This window comes from Ptychodera flava, chromosome 12, assembly GCF_041260155.1.
Source record: "Ptychodera flava strain L36383 chromosome 12, AS_Pfla_20210202, whole genome shotgun sequence".
NCBI lineage: Eukaryota > Metazoa > Hemichordata > Enteropneusta > Ptychoderidae > Ptychodera > Ptychodera flava.
The window spans coordinates 36,776,589-36,798,919 of NC_091939.1; the positions used below are offsets into that span (position 1 = coordinate 36,776,589).

General features: G+C 35.6%; 1 protein-coding gene across 2 annotated transcripts in view; it reads right to left on the reverse strand.

The window, feature by feature from the left end:
• Positions 1-729: 729 nt before the first annotated feature.
• The window catches only part of LOC139145776 (uncharacterized), an 85,234-nt gene continuing 63,632 nt past the window's right edge, over positions 730-22,331 (reverse strand). Inside the window, exon 6 of one of the 2 annotated variants that reach the window (XM_070717083.1) lies at positions 730-896. In XM_070717083.1, the coding sequence (XP_070573184.1) occupies positions 835-896 (62 nt within the window). In that variant the 3' untranslated portion in view covers positions 730-834. The remainder of the gene's footprint in view (positions 897-22,331) is intronic. The other variant, XM_070717082.1, reaches the window with a different exon arrangement.

Here is a 22,331-nt window from a genome sequence, read left to right on the forward strand (position 1 = left end):
CACATGATTAGTCATGTGACTAATCACGTGACCTGGAAATACAAAACTTATGTATGAGAAAGTGGGAAATTTCATGCTGATTCAGGAAATATATGGTTTATTGGTACTTACTTAATTTTTACTCTAAGCAGTGTTGATGCAATGACCACACCCAAGATTTTATCAATATTTACATAAGGGGCCTGGTATATAGGAATATATTGGCCTTGGTAGTCAAGGGGTTAAGGTCTTGGATTTTCTATCCTTGACCAAAAGTATATGTATGCACCAAATTTCAACTCAAGCTGATAAGTACTACCAAGAAAACTGAGTGGATGAACAGAATGATATATACACAGACTGTTGGGGAAACTGGACTGCTCTGCATACATCATCTTTAAATTTGCTATTATTCACGTATTGCAACTGGAAATCTAAAAAGTCATTCTTTGTAATATTCCCTTCCGACTCAAATAACATCACTGGTACACTTCAATATGAATCCACTGGCAAAAGGGCACACTAACATCCTGTCATATTGTAGGACTATATTTCAGTGTATGTATTTAATTCAATTTAAAAAAATACCATTTATATGCATCTTCCAGATAAATACTGCAGCTTTTCTTATATGTGGTAGTTCCACTTTATGGATATATAACCAGTAATTACAAACAGAATGACAGATATACCTGCAGAAAATTGAGACCAACTGATTCTAATAGCTCCTACAGGGAAGCCAAAAAATTAAATGTTCCTTACTTTTCACAGTTAATGGATCACCATCTTTGCTTTCGGGTACTTCTTCCTCCTCGTCAAGGTCAGTGAAGTCTGAGATAAAGTTGTAATAAATTGCTAAAAACCATGCCAAGAATTTGCTCTGCTCTCCTTCCTTTCTAAAACCTTTTCCACCTTCACTGTAATGTAATGAAAGATATATTCAGAATCATTTTCACCCAGTTTAAGTAACATATTCATTACTTCATAAAGTCTGTGTGCGATGTGTGATAGTGAGTGTACGAGTGTGACTGCTTATGAACTCGGCAACCTGAGGAGGCGTCACAGTCAGAACACGTCATCGTTGATGACACAGTCCCCACTTGTTAATGGGTACTTTGATTACAAGTCCTCAGAGAGGATAGGGTCCTCTTCATTAATAAGATCTGTGATAAAAATACTTTGATATAGCTGGCACTCAATGGCCAAGAATGAGTTCCATGGTGATGAAAACATAAAACCAATGTAGGCCACCATCCTGAAGGTCATTAAATGAGTCAACTAGGAATTAATCAACAGGATGTTGCAAAACATTTTTGCATACTATCCTAACACTAACAGATTATCACCACTACCATATTTCATAAAGTTTGATGCACTATTTACAACACTATGAGATCAACATCTGTATCAAGTTTCATCAAATTTGATGTTGTATTTGTGGATATATATCTCTAATTAGGAAAGTTCATTACATATGCAATTACAAATTAATTAAAATGACACTGATAAATGTCTTTTTCAATGTTAAAGCAATGTGAGCTTAACATCTGTACAAAGTTTCATGAAATTTGATGCAGTATTTCTTGACATATCAGCCTAATTACCAAACTTCAATAATTGACATGATACTGCTACATGACGTGAAACAAATTGACGAGCATATGTCTGAAATAGGTCAATGTCCTTGTACCAACTTTGAATGACACTGGTGGAAATATGTCTGAGTTATGGCTCTGTACATGAGAAAAATTGTAACAAAATCACCGCCACGCCACGACGAACATATGTATAACATAAGTCAATGATCTTGTACCACTTCGAATAAATTCGCTTGATGCATGTCTGAGTTATGGTTCCGGACATGAAAAAATCGTAAAAAAAGTGGCCACACGGTGGCCATATTGAATCATATCACAAAACAAATCAATGTGCATATGTATGACATAAGTCAATGTCCTTGTACAAAGTTTGAATAAAATCGGTGAATAAAATCGGTTGAGACATGCCCGAGTTTTGGCTAAACACATGAAAAAATTGTAACAAAATGGCCACACGGCGGCCATATTGGATCGTATCACAAAACGAATCCATGTGCATATGTATGACGTAGGTCAATGTCCTTGTACCAACTTTGAATAAAATCGGTTGAGATATGCCCAAGTTTTAGCTCTGTACATGAACAAATTGTAACAAAATGGCCGCTTGGCAGCCATATTAGATCATATCACAAAACAAATCGACGTGCATATGTATGACATAAGTTAATGTCCTTGTACCAACTTTGAATAAAATCTGTTGAGATATGCCTGAGTTATGGCTCTGTACATGAAACAAGTCATCATTGATGACACAGTCCCCACTTGTTAATGGGTACTTTGATTACATGTCCTCAGAGAGGATGGAGTCCTCTTCATTAATTAGGTCTGTGATAAAAATACCTTGATACAGATGGCGCTCAATGGCCAAGAATGAGTTCCATGGTGATGAAAACATAAAACCAATGTAGGCCACCATCCTAAAGTTCATAAAATGAGTCAACTAGGAATTAATCAACAGGATGTTGCAAAACATTTTTGCATACAATTCTAACACTTGACAGATTATCACTGGTACCATATTTCATAAAGTTTGATGCAGTATTTACAACACTATGAGATCAACATCTGTATCAAGTTTCATCACATTTGACGTTGTATTAATTTGTGGCTATATCACCCTAATTAGGAAAGTTCATTACTTATGCAATTACAATTAATTAAAATGACACAAAACAAATCAATGTGCATATGTATGACATAGGTCAATGTCCTTGTACTAAGTTTGAATAAAATCGGTGAATAAAATTAGTTGAGACATGCCCAAGTTTTGGCTAAGGACACGAAAAAATTGTAAAAAATGGCTGCCATGCAGCCATATTGGATCATATCATGAAACAAATTGACATACATATGTATGACATAGGTTAATGCCCTTGTACCAACTTTGAATAAAATTGGTTGAGATATGCCTGAGAGTATTATGGCTCTGTACATGAAAAAATCGTAACAAAATGGCTGCCCATATTGGATCGTATCACATAACAAATTGACATGCATATGTATGACATTAGTCAATCTCCTTGTACCAACTTTGAATAAAATCGGTTAAAACATGTCTGAGTCATGGCTCTGTACATGAAAAAGTTGTAATAAAATGGCCGCCTGGCGGCCATATTGGATCGTATCACAAAACAAATCGGAGTACATATGTATGACATAGGTCAATGTCCTTGTACCAACTTTGAATAAAATCGGTTGAGATATGCCTGAGTTATGCCTCTGTATATGAAAAAATCGTAACAAAATGGCCACACAGCAGCCATATTGGATTGTATCACAAAACAAATTGACCTGCATATCTATGACATTGGTCAATGTCCTTGTACCAACTTTGAATAAAATCGGTTAAAACATGTCTGAATTATGGCTCTGTATATGAAAAAATTGTAATAAAATGGCCGCCTGGCGGCCATATTGGATCGTATCACAAAACAAATTGACGTGCATATCTATGACATTGGTCAATGTCCTTGTACCAATGTTGAATAAAATCAGTTGAAACATGTCTGAGTTATGGCTCTGTACATGAAAAAATCGTAATAAAATGGCCGCCTGGCAGCCATATTGGATCGTATCACAAAACAAATTGACCTGCATATCTATGACACTGGTCAATGTCCTTGTACCAACGTTGAAAAATACTTTAAAGGACAGTGTGCTCACATTCGGTTTGAATTGGTCCATTCGAGAAATATTTAAACCAGGAAAAACAAGAATGACAAAAGCAAATAAGGTCTGCAACTTAGGTACTTGAGGTCATCTTTAGGAACATGCATATCAACTTCTATAGCAATGGGACAAGCAGATCCTAAATACATAAGCAAATGTCAACAACAAAAAATAGACAGAGAAGGTTTGTTAAAAAGAAAAGGTGGGAGAGGGTAAAAAAATGTACAAGGGATCTGGTAAAAAAGTAATGCTACCTCATCAATCTTCTAGACCCTACCCCCTCCTGAATATCAAATGACAGGAAATATATTTACAACCTTTGGGAGTTTTTAATCAATGCGATGAGTGTTATCATTCTAATGTAAACAGCACTTAAGTTAGTTACAGATAGTGAAATGCCTTCCACTATGGGTGGTGATTACAACATCTGGAATTATCTTGGATCCAAATTGTATTTCTTACATAGAAAAGTTGCAAAAATTGGTCCGCAATGAAAAAATTCACCTCAGCTTTGTTTTCTGGATCAAATTTTCCTACAAATTGATACCAAATATGACAAAATTATGTTCACAGCCTTCGAAACTGTCTCACAACATATCCAGGGTTGGTGTAGGTCATTTAAGGTCACAAACTGAGAAAATTACCTAAAATATACAAATTTGGGGGTTTCCCAACACTTTGAGCAGAAAATTTATCTAATAACATCCCTCAGGACTTTATACCAAATTACAAAGCTATCAAACAAGTAATTTTGAGAACAAGTTTTTTTGACCAAAAATGACAATATTGTCTTAAAAATACAGTTTGTATATTTCAGGACAATTTCCACATATCTAACTATTGTCATCTCTGTACGTCTGTGTACCAAATATAAAAGCTGTCGGTCCAGGGGTTTTAAAAAGAAAATAGTGTTTAAGATTTTTGACCAAAAATGACAAAATGCTCCAAAATAGTAATTTTCCCAATTTTGTCATAATTTCAACAAATTAGAAGAGTAACACCCTCGCAAAGATCCAACCCAAAGTTGAGAGTGATTGGGCTGGCGGTTTCAGAGGAGAAGAATTTTTACTGAAAATGAGAAAAATCACCAAAAAATTCAGCAAAAATACAAAATTAACGATATCTTCACAATATTCATAAAACTGTATAAGGTTCACCTGAGGTACTTGCATACAAATTTTTAAAGCAATCAAAACAGCGGTTCTCGAGATATTAATTCTTGACCATTTTCACATTTTGTATGCTCATTTGCATAATTTTGGCAATGCAGACTTCATTTGAACAAAATCCCATCTATAGCCCAGGATGCATCCACACACCAAATACCAAGCTGAAACGTGCAGCGGTTTGCGTGTTTTTGATGTTGACGGACATACTGTACATACATACATACATACATACATACATACATACATACATACATACATACATACACACATACGTACCGGTACAGACGCCATCGACTTCAGCTTATACGATAAACTCACATTGGTATAACCAAATGTGAGCTAATAAAATCGGTTGAAACATGTCTGAGTTGTGGCTCTGTACATGAAAAAATCGTAATAAAATGGCCGCCTGGCGGCCATATTGGATAGTATCACAAAACAAATCGACGTGGATCTGTATGACATATGAAGTAATCCTTGTACCAAGTTTGAATGAAATCGCTTTTTGCATCTCTGAGATATCTGCGTGAATGGACGGACGGACGGACGCACACACACACGAACGCACGCATGCACGGACATGACCAAACCTATAAGTCCCCACGGACACCGTCCGTGGGGACTAAAAATCGTAACAAAATGGCCGCACGGTAGCCATATTGGATTGTATCACAAAACAAATTGAAGTGCATATCTATGACATTGGTCAATGTCCTTGTACCAACTTTTAATAACATCGGTTGAAACATGTCTGAGTTATGGCTCTGTATATGAAAAAATACTAATAAAATGGCTGCCTGGCAGCCATATTGTATCGTATCACAAAACAAATCGATGTGCATATGTGTGACATATGAAGTAATCCTTGAATTCGACCGGGTACATCGTCTCACCACACGTTCCCGTCCACAACCTATCATCGCTAAATTTTCTCGCTACCAACAAAGAAAACAAGTGTTTGAGGCCGCAAAGAAGCCCAAAGGCACCCATTTCAGAATATCTGAAGATTATACACGCAGAGTCAGAGACACTTGAAGACAACTCGGTCGTCATCTTGAAGCCGCGTGGGCGCAAGGAAAGCGAGCATATCTTTCGTTCGACAATTTAAAAATAGACGGTAGTACCTACGCCTATAACAGTGTATGCGACGATATTCGCCCCTTGTCAAGAGTGGAATGCAGTGACAGCTGAGAAGGTGGCCAAGGCCTGGGTAATTATAGTATAATGAATGATCAAACCAGTGTGCTACATTTACAGAATGGTGACTCTAGTAATCAAGTTTTGCCTTTAAAACTACATTGTATCTTATGGAATGTACATGGTCTTGCTTCTAAAATTAATGATTTGGATGTAATGTCTTACTTGCAAAGTTTGATATTGTTTGTTTGTCAGAGACGTGGATTAGAGATGACTCATGTTACGCTATGCATGGGTTTAAATCATTTCAAAAACCAGGTGTTAAGCGGTCAAAATATGGGAAGCATCCTGGTGGAATTAACATATTTTACAAAGAGTCAATGCCTTTGAGTGTTAAATACATGCAAAGTAATTCTGATGATATAGTGTGGTTGTTTTTCTATGTCAATTCTACAGAAAAATCCCCCGTTGTTATTTTTGCTGTAGTGTATAATTCTCCTCAAGATGAGGAAAGAATTGGTTATGAATGTTCATTTGACATTCTCGAACAGGAATTTGCAAATTATAGTGGTATGTTTCAAAACTCCCAATTTTATATGTGGAGACTTTAATGCACGTACTGCGAACGATGTGGATTACCCCGATGATAGTGTAGCAAAGTTTGTATGTCATGATGTTACAACGCTATACAATACTAGTATTTTCCTTCCAGAGCGTCAATCCAAAGATAATGTTGTAAATAATGTTGGAAGAATATTTCTAGAATTTTGTAAAAATACTGAATTAAGAATTGTAAATGGTAGATTATTTATTGAAGCAGGCAGTGGAAATTTCACTTTTGTAAGTGACACTGGTTGCAGTGTAATTGATTACTTACTCACAAAGCCATGTAGTTTTTCAAATATTTGTGACTTTTATGTCGATAACAGGGTTGAATCAGATCACCAACCGTTAGTTTTTGATCTTAGTCTTTCTCGCCATTGAGAAACCACGAATGCTGCTTCTGCTATTTCTAGTGTTGGTGATCCAGAGACTTTTGACAAATTTATATGGAATGTCGATAAAAGCTCAATGTTTTTTGCTTATTGGGAATCGCTACAAGCAAGAAGTCGAATTGAAGAGTTTAATTTTTACATTGACAATTTGAATATTGACAGTGCCGCTGATTGTTTGTTGTCTATGATAAGATCTGCTGCTGACGTGATGAAAAAAACTTTTAACTATGGTGTGAAAACTACAGAGCCCACCGATACTTCATGGTATGATGGTGAATGCAGAAGGTTTAAACGCATTGTAAACTCAAAAGTTAATAATTTTAGAAATAATAGGTCTGTTGTCAATTTAAATGAGTTGAAAAAACTCAAAAGAGATTATAAAAAATTTGTGGCTCAAAAAAGAATGATTTTAAGCAGAGTAATTTAGAAAAGTTACTATCAGCATCTAAGCAAAATGATTGTAAGCAATTTTGGTCACTTGTAAAATGTAAATCGGTTCCTGTTCCTGGAACTATTCAAAGTGATGTATGGTTTAATTATTTTTCTAAGTTGTTAAATACTCCTGGTACTGTTGATGATAATTATATGCAGTTTTATGAAGAGATTACGGATTTTGTTGACAATATTGAAAATGACGAATTGAATATTAACAATTTAGATGTTTTGAATTCACCTATTGAGATTGATGAGGTAGTTGAATCAATGAATAAGTTAAAATGTGGTAAAGCACCTGGTTTAGATGGTGTAACCCCAGATATCTTCAAAGAATGCCCATTGCTTGTAAGAGAATTGTTTTGTAAACTTTTCAACGCTGTTCTTGACTCGGGTAATTTTCCTGCTGCTTGGGCAGAAGGCTTAATCTCTCCAATTCACAAGAAAGGAGATCGTAATAGTGTTAATAATTACAGAGATATAACACTGCTACCTATAATGGGTAAATTGTTTTGTATTATTTTAGAATGTAGACTTCAAAAGTGGCTTAAAGATAACCATCCAATTGTTGATGAACAGGCAGGATTTCGGAAATCATATTGTACATCTGACAACCTATTTATTCTGCATACTATTGTGAATAACTATCTAGCTCATAAAAAAGGTAGAGTTTATATTGCTTTCATTGATTTTGAGAAAGCCTTTGATCGAATTGATCATTATAGTATGTTTATAAACTTTTGAAATGCGGAGTAAGATGTAAATTTATGTTCTTCACTCAATGTATAAAAATGTCAAAGCCTGTGTGAAAACTCCAAAGTGAATTACAGAGTTAATTGTTTGACTGTAGTTTTGGTGTACAAAAAAGTTCAGTTTTATCACCTATTGTGTTTACAATTTTTGTTAATGATATTGGCCAATCTCTGAGCAGCACTCGTCGGTTTTCTGGTGCTGATGTTGGGATTCTAAAAATCATTTATTTACTTTTTGCAGATGATCTTACCCTTATGAGTTCCTCGAGAATAGGTTTGCAACGTTTAGTTAACCAGCTTTCTGAATATTGTTGTAAATGGAAACTCTCTGTGAACACTGATAAAACCAAAATTATTGTTTTCAGAAGGGGCGGTGGTTTAAAATCTTATGAAAAGTGGTTCTATAATGGCAAAAGAGTGTCTGTTACATCTTATCAAAATTATCTTGGTGTTGTCTTATCATGGACGGGCCTTTGGTTTCAAGCCCAAAAAGCTTTAAGTGAACAAGCTAGTAGGGCTTTATTTTCTCTAAATAGTTCCATCTATAAGTTTGGAACCTTACCAGTTGACATTGCCCTCAAAATATTTGACGCAAAAATACTTCCAATACTACATTATGGTGCTGAAATCTGGGGGTTTCCATCCAGCCAAGGATGTAGAAAAGGTACATAATAAAATGCTACGCTCATTATTAAAACTGTACAACAATATGTCAACTAGTGCAATGAGGGGTGATTTAGGCCGGGTTTCAATGAGAGTATTCAGATATTGTAAAATTATTAAATATTGGCTCAGACTTTTAAAAATAGACAAAAATAGACTACTTTACAAATGCTACGAATTCCAAATATCAAAAATCAATGTATCTCATTATGATTTTTGGGCAAGGAATGTAAAGTGTTTGCTTCAAAATTACGGTTTTGCTGAAGTTTGGGAACACCAAGGTGTGGGAAACGAGGCTGTCTTTCTTCAAATTTTTAAGCAGAGATGTATTGATATCGACATTCAGCAATGGTCAGAATCTTTGAGTTAGTCTCGAAGATTGTATACGTATTCAACCTTTAAAAAGGAATTACATGTAGAACCTTACTTATTGTACGTAGATAAACCAGTGTTTAGGCTTGCTCTGTGTAAATTTAGATTGTCAGCTCATACATTGAATATTGAAACCGGGCGTTGGAGCAAAACTCCACGGTGTAACAGACTTTGTGAGTTGTGTCATTTGAACCAAGTCGAAGACGAATTTCACTTTTTGCTTATTTGCCCAAAATACCAAGATTTAAGAATCCAATTTATTCCCCTGTACTATTTCAACCCACCTGTTATGTACAAGTTTAGTACTTTGCTATCATCTGAAAATGTAAAGACTCTAAGGAAACTTTGCAGATACATATTTTATGCTATGCAACATAGAGACATGATTTTAGGTAATAGGCAGACTGAAGCACTCTAGCTATGTATCAAATTATTGTTATACTTTGCTGTACTTTTTTGGCCGGTGGCCAACAGTACTGAAATAAAGAAGGATTGAAAATTAATCCTTGTACCAAGTTTGAATGAAATTGCTCGAGGCATCTCTGAGATATCTGCGTGAACGGACGGACGGACAGACGGACGGACATACATGACCGAACCTATAAGTCCCCCTGGACGGTGTCCGTGGGGACTAAAAATGTTCACAACTTAGCTCAGTTATTATGCCACTATTTTTGAGAAAGTGGGGATTTGGCTGAGAGGTTCTGTCAGTTGCTTCTCTGCTAGGTGATTGGATACTGTAGGTTGTGAGTTTGAACCTGATTGAAAACACCATATTAGTGACTGACAGAATAGAGGTGACTTGGCATACTGGTAATTTTATGACTTTACAACTGATTGACCATCCAGTTAAAGCTAGAAATTGACCATCCAGTTAAAGCTAGAAACTGACCATCCAGTTAAAGCTGGAAGTTGACCATCCAGTTAAAGTTAGAAATAATCTCTTAACTTGATGGTCTGTGTGCACCATTAAAATGGTTGATCAAACTGAAAATATGATGGACACTCTAAACAATACAACTTTTCTTTGAGTTTTTTTTATTATTATTGGATATTGACAAAGGTTAGTTGCTAGTCAATGATAGTACCTCATCTGTGTTTGCCCATATGAGGTTAAATAGAACTGGTCACCCAATTTTTAAATATTTTTCCCACCACTTTGTTCTTTTTTCTGATGGTGCAGCACTAATAGACACATTTCTCAGCTGACACACTTGATGCCTTCACCTATTTTTTGGCTTGGCTGTCTTAGATGGAGCAAGTACTTCAACAGGTATATCTATGCACTAGGTCTTTATTGCATTTCAAACTCAATTGAATCCAACCTTAAGGGGCCGCTGCACCCAACACGGTGTATTTTGCTCAAAAATAACTTTTTTGAAAATATCCATTCAATTCTAATTATTTTGGCAACCCAAGATTAAAATATTGATTGGGTTCACCTTTCAGCTTGTCAAGCAGTTGTAAGTTGAATGATAAAGAAGTGTTAATTTATGAAAATATATGCAAATTATCCAATTTCCTGGCTTCTTTTTCCTCCAATTTCCAAAGAATTTAACTCCACTCAGGCTGGGTCAAATTTTCTGAAATTTTCACATTATGTTCTTTAAATTCTATATAAAAAAACGACTATTTTGTTTGGCAATAATGTTCTTACATTTTGAATAAGAGGCATTTTAATTTTGTTTATCATGATTTTAATTACTTTTTTGAGTGTCAGTTCAAGACATCATATTTCATGCACGTTGAACCGTGGCACCTGGTAGTTGTATTTAACTCAACACTGTATAGGTATATGTGTGTTTGGACAAGTTAGACAACAGCTAAGAGGGGCTAAATTAACTCGGCTGGCAATGGACCTTTTTACAAAAAACATGAAAATGTATTACTATCATCTTGAGTGACGCTCTTCCACTTAGTGTTGGTGTCCCTCAGGGCTCCATTCTAGGTCCTCTTTTCTTCCTGCTTTTTATTAATGATCTCCCCCTAGCTTTAGACAATTCAGAAATCAATATGTATGCTGACGACACAGCGGCACAGGCGGTGGGCCACAATATCCAAGAACTTGAAAATAAGCTCAATGGTGACATGACATCCATTTTGAGCTGGTGTTGTAATAATAACATGTGTATAAATACAGAAAAGACCAAGGTGATGGTCATTGGAACCTCCCAGAAAAAATCTAGAACAGACAAATGTACAAGCGACCTAGCGGCCGATATAGATCCGCTGTGTTTATGTAGAGAATAACTATTTTTGACACATGTTGATGAAGAAGGAGGAAATCTTTGATAGCTCAATGCAGTGGCCAGAAAAAAGTGGCTAAAATAAGCTGCAAAAATACACAATTGAAGATTTCATCATACTTTGAATATATCACATCGGATCATCCCTAGGAACATGTCAACCAAAGCTATCTGATGAGTAGTGTTTTGAGAATAAAATTTTCTGACCAAAAATGGCAACAATTGCCCCCCCAAAATAAAAATTGCAGATTTCATCATAATTTCAAAAGATCAAATTGAGTTCATCTATAGAAACCTGTATACCAAATTTCAAAGCTGTTAGACCAGTACTTTTTGAGAAACACATATTTTGACCAAAAATGGGAAAAATTGCCACAAAATTCAAATTGCAGATTTCATCATTATTTCAATAAATATCATGTAGTTCATCTATGGAAACCTGTATACCAAATTTCAAAGCTATCAGATGAGCAGTTGTTGAAATACACATTTTTTGACCTAAAATTGCAAAAATTGCCCCAAAAATACAAAATTACAGATTTCAGGAGAAATTAAATATATATTACTTAGCTCATCTGTAGGAACCTGTATACCAAATTTCAAAGCTATCAGACCAGTACTTTTTGAGAAACACGTTTTTTGACCAAAAATAGCAAAAATTGCCCCAAAATTACAAAATCGCAGATTTCATCATAATTTCTACAAATATCATTAAGGTGATCTGTAGGAACCTGTATACTAAATTGCAAAGCTATCAGATGAGTACTTTTGGAAATACACATTTTTTGACCAAAAATGGCAAAAATTGCCCCAAAAATACAAAATTGCAGATTTCATCATAATTTCAATACATATCATTTAGTTCATGTGTAGGAACCTCTATACCAAATTTCAAAGCTATCAGATGAGTAGTTTTGGCAATACACATTTTTTGACCAAAAATGGCAAAAATTGCCCAAAAATACAAAATTACAGATTTCATCAGAAATTCAATATATATTACTAAGTGCATCTATAGAAACCTGTATACCAAATTTCAAAACTATCAGACCAGTACTTTTGAGAAATACATTTTTTGACCAAAAATGGCAAAATTGCCTTAAAAATGCAAATTTGCATATTTCTTCACAATTTGAACAAATCTTAAATAGATCATCCCTAGGGACATATGTACCAAATTTCAAAGCTATCTGACCGGTAGTTTTGAAGAAGAAGATTTTAAAGATTTTTTTACCAAAAATGACAAAAATTGCCTTAAAATACAAATATGCAAATTTCACCACGATTTGAAGAAATCTGACTGAAGTCACCATAAGTAAACTGCATATTAAATTTCAAAGCAATCGGACAAGCGGTTTGAGAAAAGAAGATTTTTTTACCAAAAACACCAAAAAATGCCCCAAAAATACAAATATGCAAATTTCACCACGATTTGAACAAACTTAAGTGAGGTCACCCCAAGTGAACCGCATATAAAATTTCAAAGCAATTGGACTTGCGGTTTCAGAGGAGAAGGCAATTGTTGACGGACGACGACGACGACGACGACGACGACGGACGACGGACGACGACGGACGACGACGGAAAATCAACCTATTTGATAAGCTCCGCGTCGCTGACAGCGGAGCTAATAAAAGTTGTTTGTAATGACGAGCAGCTTGAATGTGTTAAGCAAGAAAACCTTTTAGGTCTGTCAATTGATGATACTTTGACCTGGGATAAACATGTCAGTAAAGTATGGGGTAAAGTTGCTTTTAAGCTTTTACAGTTAAAGCGTATACGTTCATTCTTAACTAAAAAAGCAATGTTGACGTTTTATAATTGTTTCATTTTACCTCATTTTGATTATTGTTCGAACATATGGGGTCATTGTTCAACCACTCTTTTATCTCGTATAGAAAGACAGCAGAAATCTGTTGCTACAGTGATTTTAGATCAAGACTTTAATACTCCAAGTAATGTTTTATTTAAACCCTTAAGGTGGTTGCCAATTCATGAAAGAGTTTCATACAATGAATCAGTTTTAATGTACACAGTTCTGAATAACCTTGCTCCTGAATATCTTAACGTTTTTACAGGTGTAAAGCAGATCCACGGACGTAACACAAGGTCTGCGAACAGAGAAGATCTGTATATTCCAGGGCATAGAACCCAATTTTTCAAAAGAAGTTTTATGTACAACGGGGTTAAAATGTGGAATACTTTGCCTTGAGAGATCAAATCTAGCTCTTCACTTCTATCATTCAAAAGAAATTGCAAGTGCCACTTTTTTAAATAGATGGGATAATCTTACTTTTATGTAATTTTTAAATCTTTTTTAGATGTTTTTTTTTACTTGAAGCGTTTTTACATTTTTTTCTCTTTATAAAGTTTTCTTCCTGAATTATTTTTTATTAATGTAAATATTGTAAATGTTGTTATACTCCACGCTGTGTGAGAAGAGCCTCAGGCTCAACAGTTCATCGAGTTTAAATAAAGTTTAATAATAATAATAATCATCATCATCTTCTAACTGAGGCATCACTAAATAGTCAGATTTTTAGAGTGGTCAAAATTAGACTATTGAAATCTGAATGAAATGATCCAAAATGGGTAACTGGGGGACTTTAGGATGTGAGACTACAGTGAATTTTGAGCCTTCATATTCATATAGTACCGGTATTCAAAAACAAGTCATCACAGGACACAACGGATTCAAACTGAGTGTGTTTCACTTGGATCCGTCAAAGACGATCCCAATTGCATGGGCATGCAACCTTCTCAAGTGATGGAAAGAGCAAATAATGAAGTATGAATGTGATGGAGACCTAAAAGCTTCTGCAATAAAGGAAGCATTTCATGAAATTTGTCATGGCAGTTGGAGGTAGATGTATTCAATTTAGGCCGACGGTAACGCCTATGGCCACGACTACATCTTCTACGGACAGAAAACTCAAAGAGGCCCATTACATTCACTTCTAAACAACCAGGACTTGAGAGATTGCCCATATCTTTTATGTTGTCATTACAACCATAAGGCATTGCGGTACCAAACTGTCTAATCCAGTGGTATTCTCTCTGTCTACGGAATGGTGAACTAAGTGTGGGGCTGTTGGTTGGATGGTATATTTTTTCAAGAATACAGACACGCATAGACAAAGTGGAGTAATTGCCTTGGTTAAAATGCTTATAAAATTGTACGTCCAAAGATCGATTCACTCCACTGCGATGTCCGTTCATTCTAGATAGTAAGCTGTTTCCTGTTTCACCAACATAAATGAGCCCACACAATTAACACTCAATTCCATAGATTACGTTTTCGGTAGTGCAATTCAGAGGTTCCAGACATCTGGTAGAATGGGTAAGTGACTTAAACATGATTTTATCCAAAAATCAAAAAAGACCCTTTGAGTTTGAGATATTTGCCCAAGTGATAGAATTAAAAAATATCGTCAAGGACAGTGTGCTAACATTCAGTTTGAATTGGTCCATTCAAAAAATATTTCAACCAGAAAAACATGAATGACAAAAACAATTAAGGTCTGCAACTTATTTAGGTACTGGAAGTCAATTTTAGGAACATGCGTGTCAACTTCTTTAGCAATGGGACAAGCAGATTCTACATACATATCAGCAAATTTCCTAAAATAATCGGCCAGATAAGGCTTGGCAGAAAGAAAAGGTGGGAGAACGGAGAAAAAATAATGTACAGACGATCAGGTTAAAAAAATAATTCTACCTCATCAATCTTCCAGATTCCCCCAATATCAAATGTTCCACCCCTTGGTATAGACCATGTTTACATAAAGAGCTAAAATTTCCAGATGGCAGGAAATGTTAAAATATGTGAACTATTTACAACCTTGCAGATTTTTAATTGATGCTATCAGTGCTATCATGTTAGTGTAAACAGCACTTTAATTAGTTACAGAGAGTGAAATGCCTTCAACTGCAGGGGTGATTATGACAACCGGAATTATCCTGGATCCAAATTTCTTATCAGTCCTTTTGTGTCTTACATGAAAAATGTTGCAATAAAAAAATTACCCTCAGCTTTGTTTTCTGAATCAAAAATACAAGTTTTCTTGATCAAAAATGACAAAGTAGTCTTAAAAATACAAGTTTGCATATTTGAGGACAATTTCCACATATCCAACTATTGTCATCCCTGGGCATCTGTATCCAGTATATAAAAGCTGTCTGTCCAGTGGTTTTAAAGAAAAAAGATGTTTGAAGATTTCCTGACCAAAAATGACAAAAATTGCCCCAAAATGGTAATTTTGCTAATTTTACTGTAATTTCAACAAATTAGAAGGGTAACAACCTTGCAAACATCCAAATTTGAGAACAATCGGGATGGCAGTTTTGGAGAAGAATAATTTTTACTTATAATGAGGAAAACAACCAAAAATTCAGCATAAATACAAAATTCAAGATATCTTCACGATAAACATACAAGCGACCTAGCGGCCGATATAGCTCCGCTGTGTTTATGAAAAGAATAACTGTTTTTGACACATGTTGATGAAGAAGGTGGAAATATTTGATAGCTCAATGCAGTGGCCAGAAAAAGTGGCTAAAATAAGCTGCAACAAGTCATCGTTGATGACACAGTCCCCACTTGTTAATGGGTACTTTGATTACATGTCCTCAGAGAGGATAGAGTCCTCTTCATTAATTAGGTCTGTGATAAAAATACTTTGATACAGATGACGCTCAATGGCCAAGAATGAGTTCCATGGTGATGAAAACATAAAACCAATGTAGGCCACCATCCTAAAGTTCAGAAAATGAGTCAACTAGGAATTAATCAACAGGATGTGCAAAACATTTGTGCACACAATTCTAACACTTGACAGATTATCACTGGTACCATATTTCATAAAGTTTGATGCAGTATTTACAACACTATGAGATCAACATCTGTATCAAGTTTCATCACATTTGACGTTGTATTAATTTATGGCTATATCACCCTAATTAGGAAAGTTCATTACTTATGCAATTACAAATTAATTAAAATGACACTGATAAATGTCTTTTTCAATGTTAAAGCAATGTGAGCTTAACATCAGTTATCATCTGTATAAAGTTTCATGAATTGATGCAGTACATATTTCTTGACATATCAGCCTACTTACAAAACTTCAATAATTGACATGTTACTGCTACATGACGTGAAACAAATTGACGAGCATATGTATGAAATACTCGTAGGTCAATGTCCTTGTACCAACTTTGAATGATACTGGTGGAAATATGTCTGATTATGGCTCTGTACATTTGAAAATTGTAACAAAATCACCGCCATGCAGCAATATTTGATCTTACTGTTTCAAAACTCAACACGTATATGTATGACGTAAGTCAATGTACATGTACCAACTTTGAATAAGATCAGTTGAGACTTGCCAGAGTTATGGCTGTCGACATGAAACAACCATAACAAAATTGCTACCATGTGGCCATATTGGACCATCTCGTGAAACCAATCCACATACATAAATAAGTCAATGTCCTTGTACCAACTTTGAATAAATTCGCTTGATACATGTCTGAGTTATGGTTCCAGACATGAAAAAATCTGAAAAAAATGGCCACAAAACAAATCAATGTGCATATGTATGACATAGGTCACTGTCCTTGCGTACAATGATTAAAATTGGTGAATAAAATAAGTTGAGACATGCCCAAGTTTTGGCTAAGGACACGAAAAAATTGTAACAAAATGGCTGCCATGCAGCCATATTGGATCATATCATGAAATAAATTGACATACATATGTATGACATAGGTTAATGTCCTTGTACCAACTTTGAATAAAATCGGTTGAGATATGCCTGAGAGTATTATGGCTCTGTACATGAAAAAGTCGTAACAAAATGGCCGCAAGGCAGCCATATTGGATCGTATCACATAACAAATTGACATGCATATGTATGACATTAGTCAATCTCCTTGTACCAACTTTGAATAAAATCGGTCGAAACATATCTGAGTTATGGCTCTGTACATGAAACATCGTAATAAAATGGCTGCCTAGAGGCCATATTGGATCGTATCACATAACAAATTGACGTATATATGTATAACAAATTGACGTGCATATCTATGACATTGGTCAATGTCCTTGTACCAACGTTGAATAAAATTGGCTGAAACATGTCTGAGTTATGGCTCTGTACATGAAAAAATCGTAATAAAATGGCCGCCTGGCGGCCATATTGGATCGTATCACAAAACAAATTGACGTGCATATCTATGACATTGGTCAATGTCCTTGTACCAAGTTTGAATAAAATCGGTTGAAACATGTCTGAGTTATGGCTCTGTACATGAAAAAATCGTAATAAAATGGCCGCCTGGCGGCCATATTGGATCGTATCACAAAACAAATTGACGTGCATATCTATGACATTAGTCAATGTCCTTGTACCAACTTTGAATAAAATCGGTTGAAACATGTCTGAGTTATGGCTCTATACATGAAAAAATCGTAATAAAATGGCCGCCTGGCGGCCATATTGGATCGTATCACAAAACAAATTGACGTGCATATCTATGACATTGGTCAATGTCCTTGTACCAACTTTGAATAAAATCGGTTGAAACATGTCTGAGTTATGGCTCTGTACATGAAAAAATCGTAATAAAATGGCCGCCTGGAGGCCATATTGGATCGTATCACAAAACAAATAGACGTGCATCTGTATGACATATGTAGTAATCCTTGTACCAAGTTTGAATGAAATCGCTTCTTGCATCTCTGAGATATCTGCGTGAACGGACGGACGCACGCACACACGCACGCACGCACGCACGCACGCACGGACATGACCAAACCTATAAGTCCCCCCGGACGGTGTCCGTGGGGACTAAAAATACACAATTGAAGATTTCATCATACTTTGAATATATCACATCAGATCATCCCTAAGAACATGTCAACCACAGCTATCTGATGAGTAGTTTTGCGAGAATAAAATTTTCTGACCAAAAATGGCAACAATTGCCCCCAAAAATAAAAATTGCAGATTTCATCATAATTTCAATAAATATCATTGAGGTGATCTGTGGGAACCTGTATACCAATTTGCAAAGCTATCTGATGAGTAGTTTTGGAAATACACATTTTTTGACCAAAAATGGAAACATGGGGCCCGGGGGCACCGACGTCCTTTGTACCTCCTTACTGTTTATTATTTGCCATAAATGTGAAATTTGGCAAAAAGTCAAATTGTTTGGACATAAATGAAAGTTATTTGAACTGGTTGGTTACTGCTCCAGCATAAGTTCAAGTGTGGATTCTAAGTATCAACAGCCTTGATATGTGTGAAAGTGAATTAAGAATAAGAGATGGGACTCAATAGGATCAACAATATCTAAAACAGGAAACGGTGAACTTATATAATACAGAAGGGGAGAAAATTTAGCCACAAAATATTGTAATATAATGGACAATGGCTATTCTATAAATCAAATTACTTAAACTGGATTGTTGGCATTGATTACATATGTATTTATTGTCCATCAAATGGAAAATAAATTTGGGCCATTAATTGACTAAAACACATTTGCTTGTTACACTCACCACACTTGTACTTAGTATTTGGAGTGTACACCTATCTACAATACAATGATAAAAAGTTTGGACTCTGTAGGTCAACAGTACATCTTTAATGTATGAGACTAAATAAGCTTACCCCTCAAGTATGTATAGGCCAAAAACAAAATTTAATTTTGAATTACGTAGTGCAGGGAAGGACATACAATATGGTGAAAAGCAAACTAAATATAAAAACTGAATATACAATTATATGGAAATGTTGTTTTACAGTCATGAGTATCTGGTGCGTGCCAAGAGACAAATATTAACATTGGACTGTATCATCCTGACCACAGTTTGTCGGTACAAAATATTATGCTATTCACGATAGTAATACAACATAGCTTGCATTTTGTTCACAGTAGAACTGAGTTTTACATGTAAGATAACTTTCTCGTAAACTGTAAATTCTGGCTTCTGGCAGCTCAAATGTCGCAATACTACATTTTTTGATATGATACGGAGTGACTTGCACACATATGCAATATGCAGTGACAGTCGATATATTCACAGTAAGAGTCTACTGCATTCAAGCATAGTGATGTTGACAACTACATGCATGCCAGTGCACGATTTCAAGTAGCCAGGAGAAAATTCTAATGGTCTTTTAGTGGAAATATAGGTATTAAACAACAGTGAAACAAACAATATTAGTTATCATGACCGTGCTAAAGTGCAATCTCGGATCATGTATGATCTGATGATCCTGCCAAATTGCCATGTCGGATTATGCCGTGATTCTGAAGTGCGCGTACTTCCTTTAATAGTAAATCGGTCAACATAAGCACACACTGTCTTTAGCGATCGAAGTCAACAATGATGTCAAAATCAATGCACTGACGAACTGACGAAATTACCCAAAATAAGCTACAGAAAACTAAAAGTTATCGCTGTGTCGAAAGGACAGTACATCAACATAAAACGACGCTAGTTTGTTATGACATGGACGTAGAAGGAGAGAGCGTTCCCTCGCTCTCACCCAGCTATTAGTACGCCGCCGGAGGGATTGCCTCGCTAAAGGCAATGGCTTCGCCGGTACCGGGTGAGTGCCGAGTACGGAAGCCATCATTCTTCAGTCTATCGAAGGAGCGTTTCGTGCCAAAAAATACATGACAGCAACAAAAGTACCATCACTGTGAACTTCGTATTTACAAAACATCATCAAATACACGCTAAAAACTTCAAAACGTCAAAATTCGCACCAGACCGAGAAACAAGATGGCGTCGGTTTGATTTTTCAAAGTCCTTGCAAAACAACGCTAACTTGTTATGAGCGCATGCGCATATTAAGGGGAAACCTGTTTGATTTCGGGGGGTATGTAGGAAGTGGGTATGGGAACTTTTGTTTTTGTCAGAGAGACATTTTTTTATTTCTACTGTCAGACCTGCATCAATTTTTTTTATTCAAATGGAGTAGCAGTGCAATTTTTCAAATTTAAGCCAGTGTTTCACATATCACAGGATGGTTTTATGTATTCATTTTACATTCCAACAAATGAAAACAAAATGGAAAGTCTAGTATGTATACAACTTTAAATTATAGAACACTTTTTTGACAAATCAACTGTGATCAGTACTATACCTGCTTTTCTTTAAACAGTCAATTCCTTTTAAGTTCTCAGGGGAGATGTTATCTTTTGTGGTCAGAGAAACAAGGCTCACACATTGCATTTCATTATATTTGTTGTTCCTCAATTTTTCATTGACAACTTGTAATCTTTTTAACATATTTATATTGAGAGAATAATATATTGGTTTTAACACTAGGTAGGGAGGCCAGCAGGTCGCCCAGGACGCGCTGAATTGACACTCAATCACCAGTGACTTAGTCATGTTCAAAATTGAAAAACATCGATAACGGGAAAGAAAATTGTGGAAAAAAATACATGAGGCTAAAAATAAAAAATGCAGCTATTCTCTCATGTTTTTTATTTCTTTATATGAACTACTTACTTTTTGAATAAACTGCAAAATTGAGCTAGAAACGGTACCGGGAATGGCAATCTGAAACATGGCGGCACCTAATATTTACATCACCGATTTTGAAACGCATGTTTGAAGGTGAGCCAATCAAAACATCCCTTACATCGAATACTCATTTGAAAGCCCAGATCTCGCTCTTTCTCGCGATATAAGGTTCTTCACCAACATAAGGCAGTGTATATGACCAAATCCGAGACAAAAAATTGAGAGCAATTTTTCCGAGACCTAACCCGACCAACCCTCTGTGAAACGTCCTCTAGTACGCAGTTTATCATTATTTCTTTTGAATTTTTGCTAGGAAAATGAGAAATTTTGAACAGCTCACGTATTTATTGACGGAGTTATTGACCATGCTTCGATCAAAGATTCCGGTACGATTTCATACAGGCACTTTGTGGTATTTTCAATAAGGCGGCCCCCTCGATTTCCAAACCGGAAGTAGTGATATGACTACGTTTTTAGCCTTTGACAGAAAACAGTTGGCATTTTTCTTGTTTCAATGTAGCGATTATATGTTGCAGTGTGAATCTGTGACATTTTGTGAAGATTTCTTTAGATTACCCCACTAATTTGGGTTTTAGAAGCGATAAATCTTGACTACATGTACTACACAGTAATCCCTATGTAGAGTGTCTGTTTTTACCGTCGCGTTTTACGCTTGGTTATAGAATGTACATCGTGTGTAAGAATTGACCATTTGACGATCAACAGAATTTATTTTCAATGATAACATAATGGAAATGAATGAACAAATGATTTATTAGTTTGAATGTATAAACTTCTCTCTGACAATCAACTGTTTACGTGATTCCTGTGTCAATTTTACAGTGCTCGGATATATTTTTTGCATCTGAAAGTGAACTTACGGATGGAAAATTTCTGTATATCATGCCATATGTACCGGTATATACCTTGTCATATACCTTCCTTTTGCTCCAAATACCAAATACACATCTGAAAACCCAAAGAGTCATTAATTCTATGCACAAAACTGTAAATGACATCCAAGGACCCTCCATTAATAAGACTATCTGGTGCTACCTGATTTGAACACAATCATCACATGATTTGTTTGTACTCCAATGCAACTCTCTGGAGGCTATATTTGTTTGTAGACTCAACTTTATTGGTTGCTTATTATCACTTGGTATTTGTAAAGACAAGTGAATAGTAATATTATGGGTATGTAATTTTCAATTGTAATTACATGTATACTGTAAATCAGAACTCCACATGGCCCCAGTGGTGATG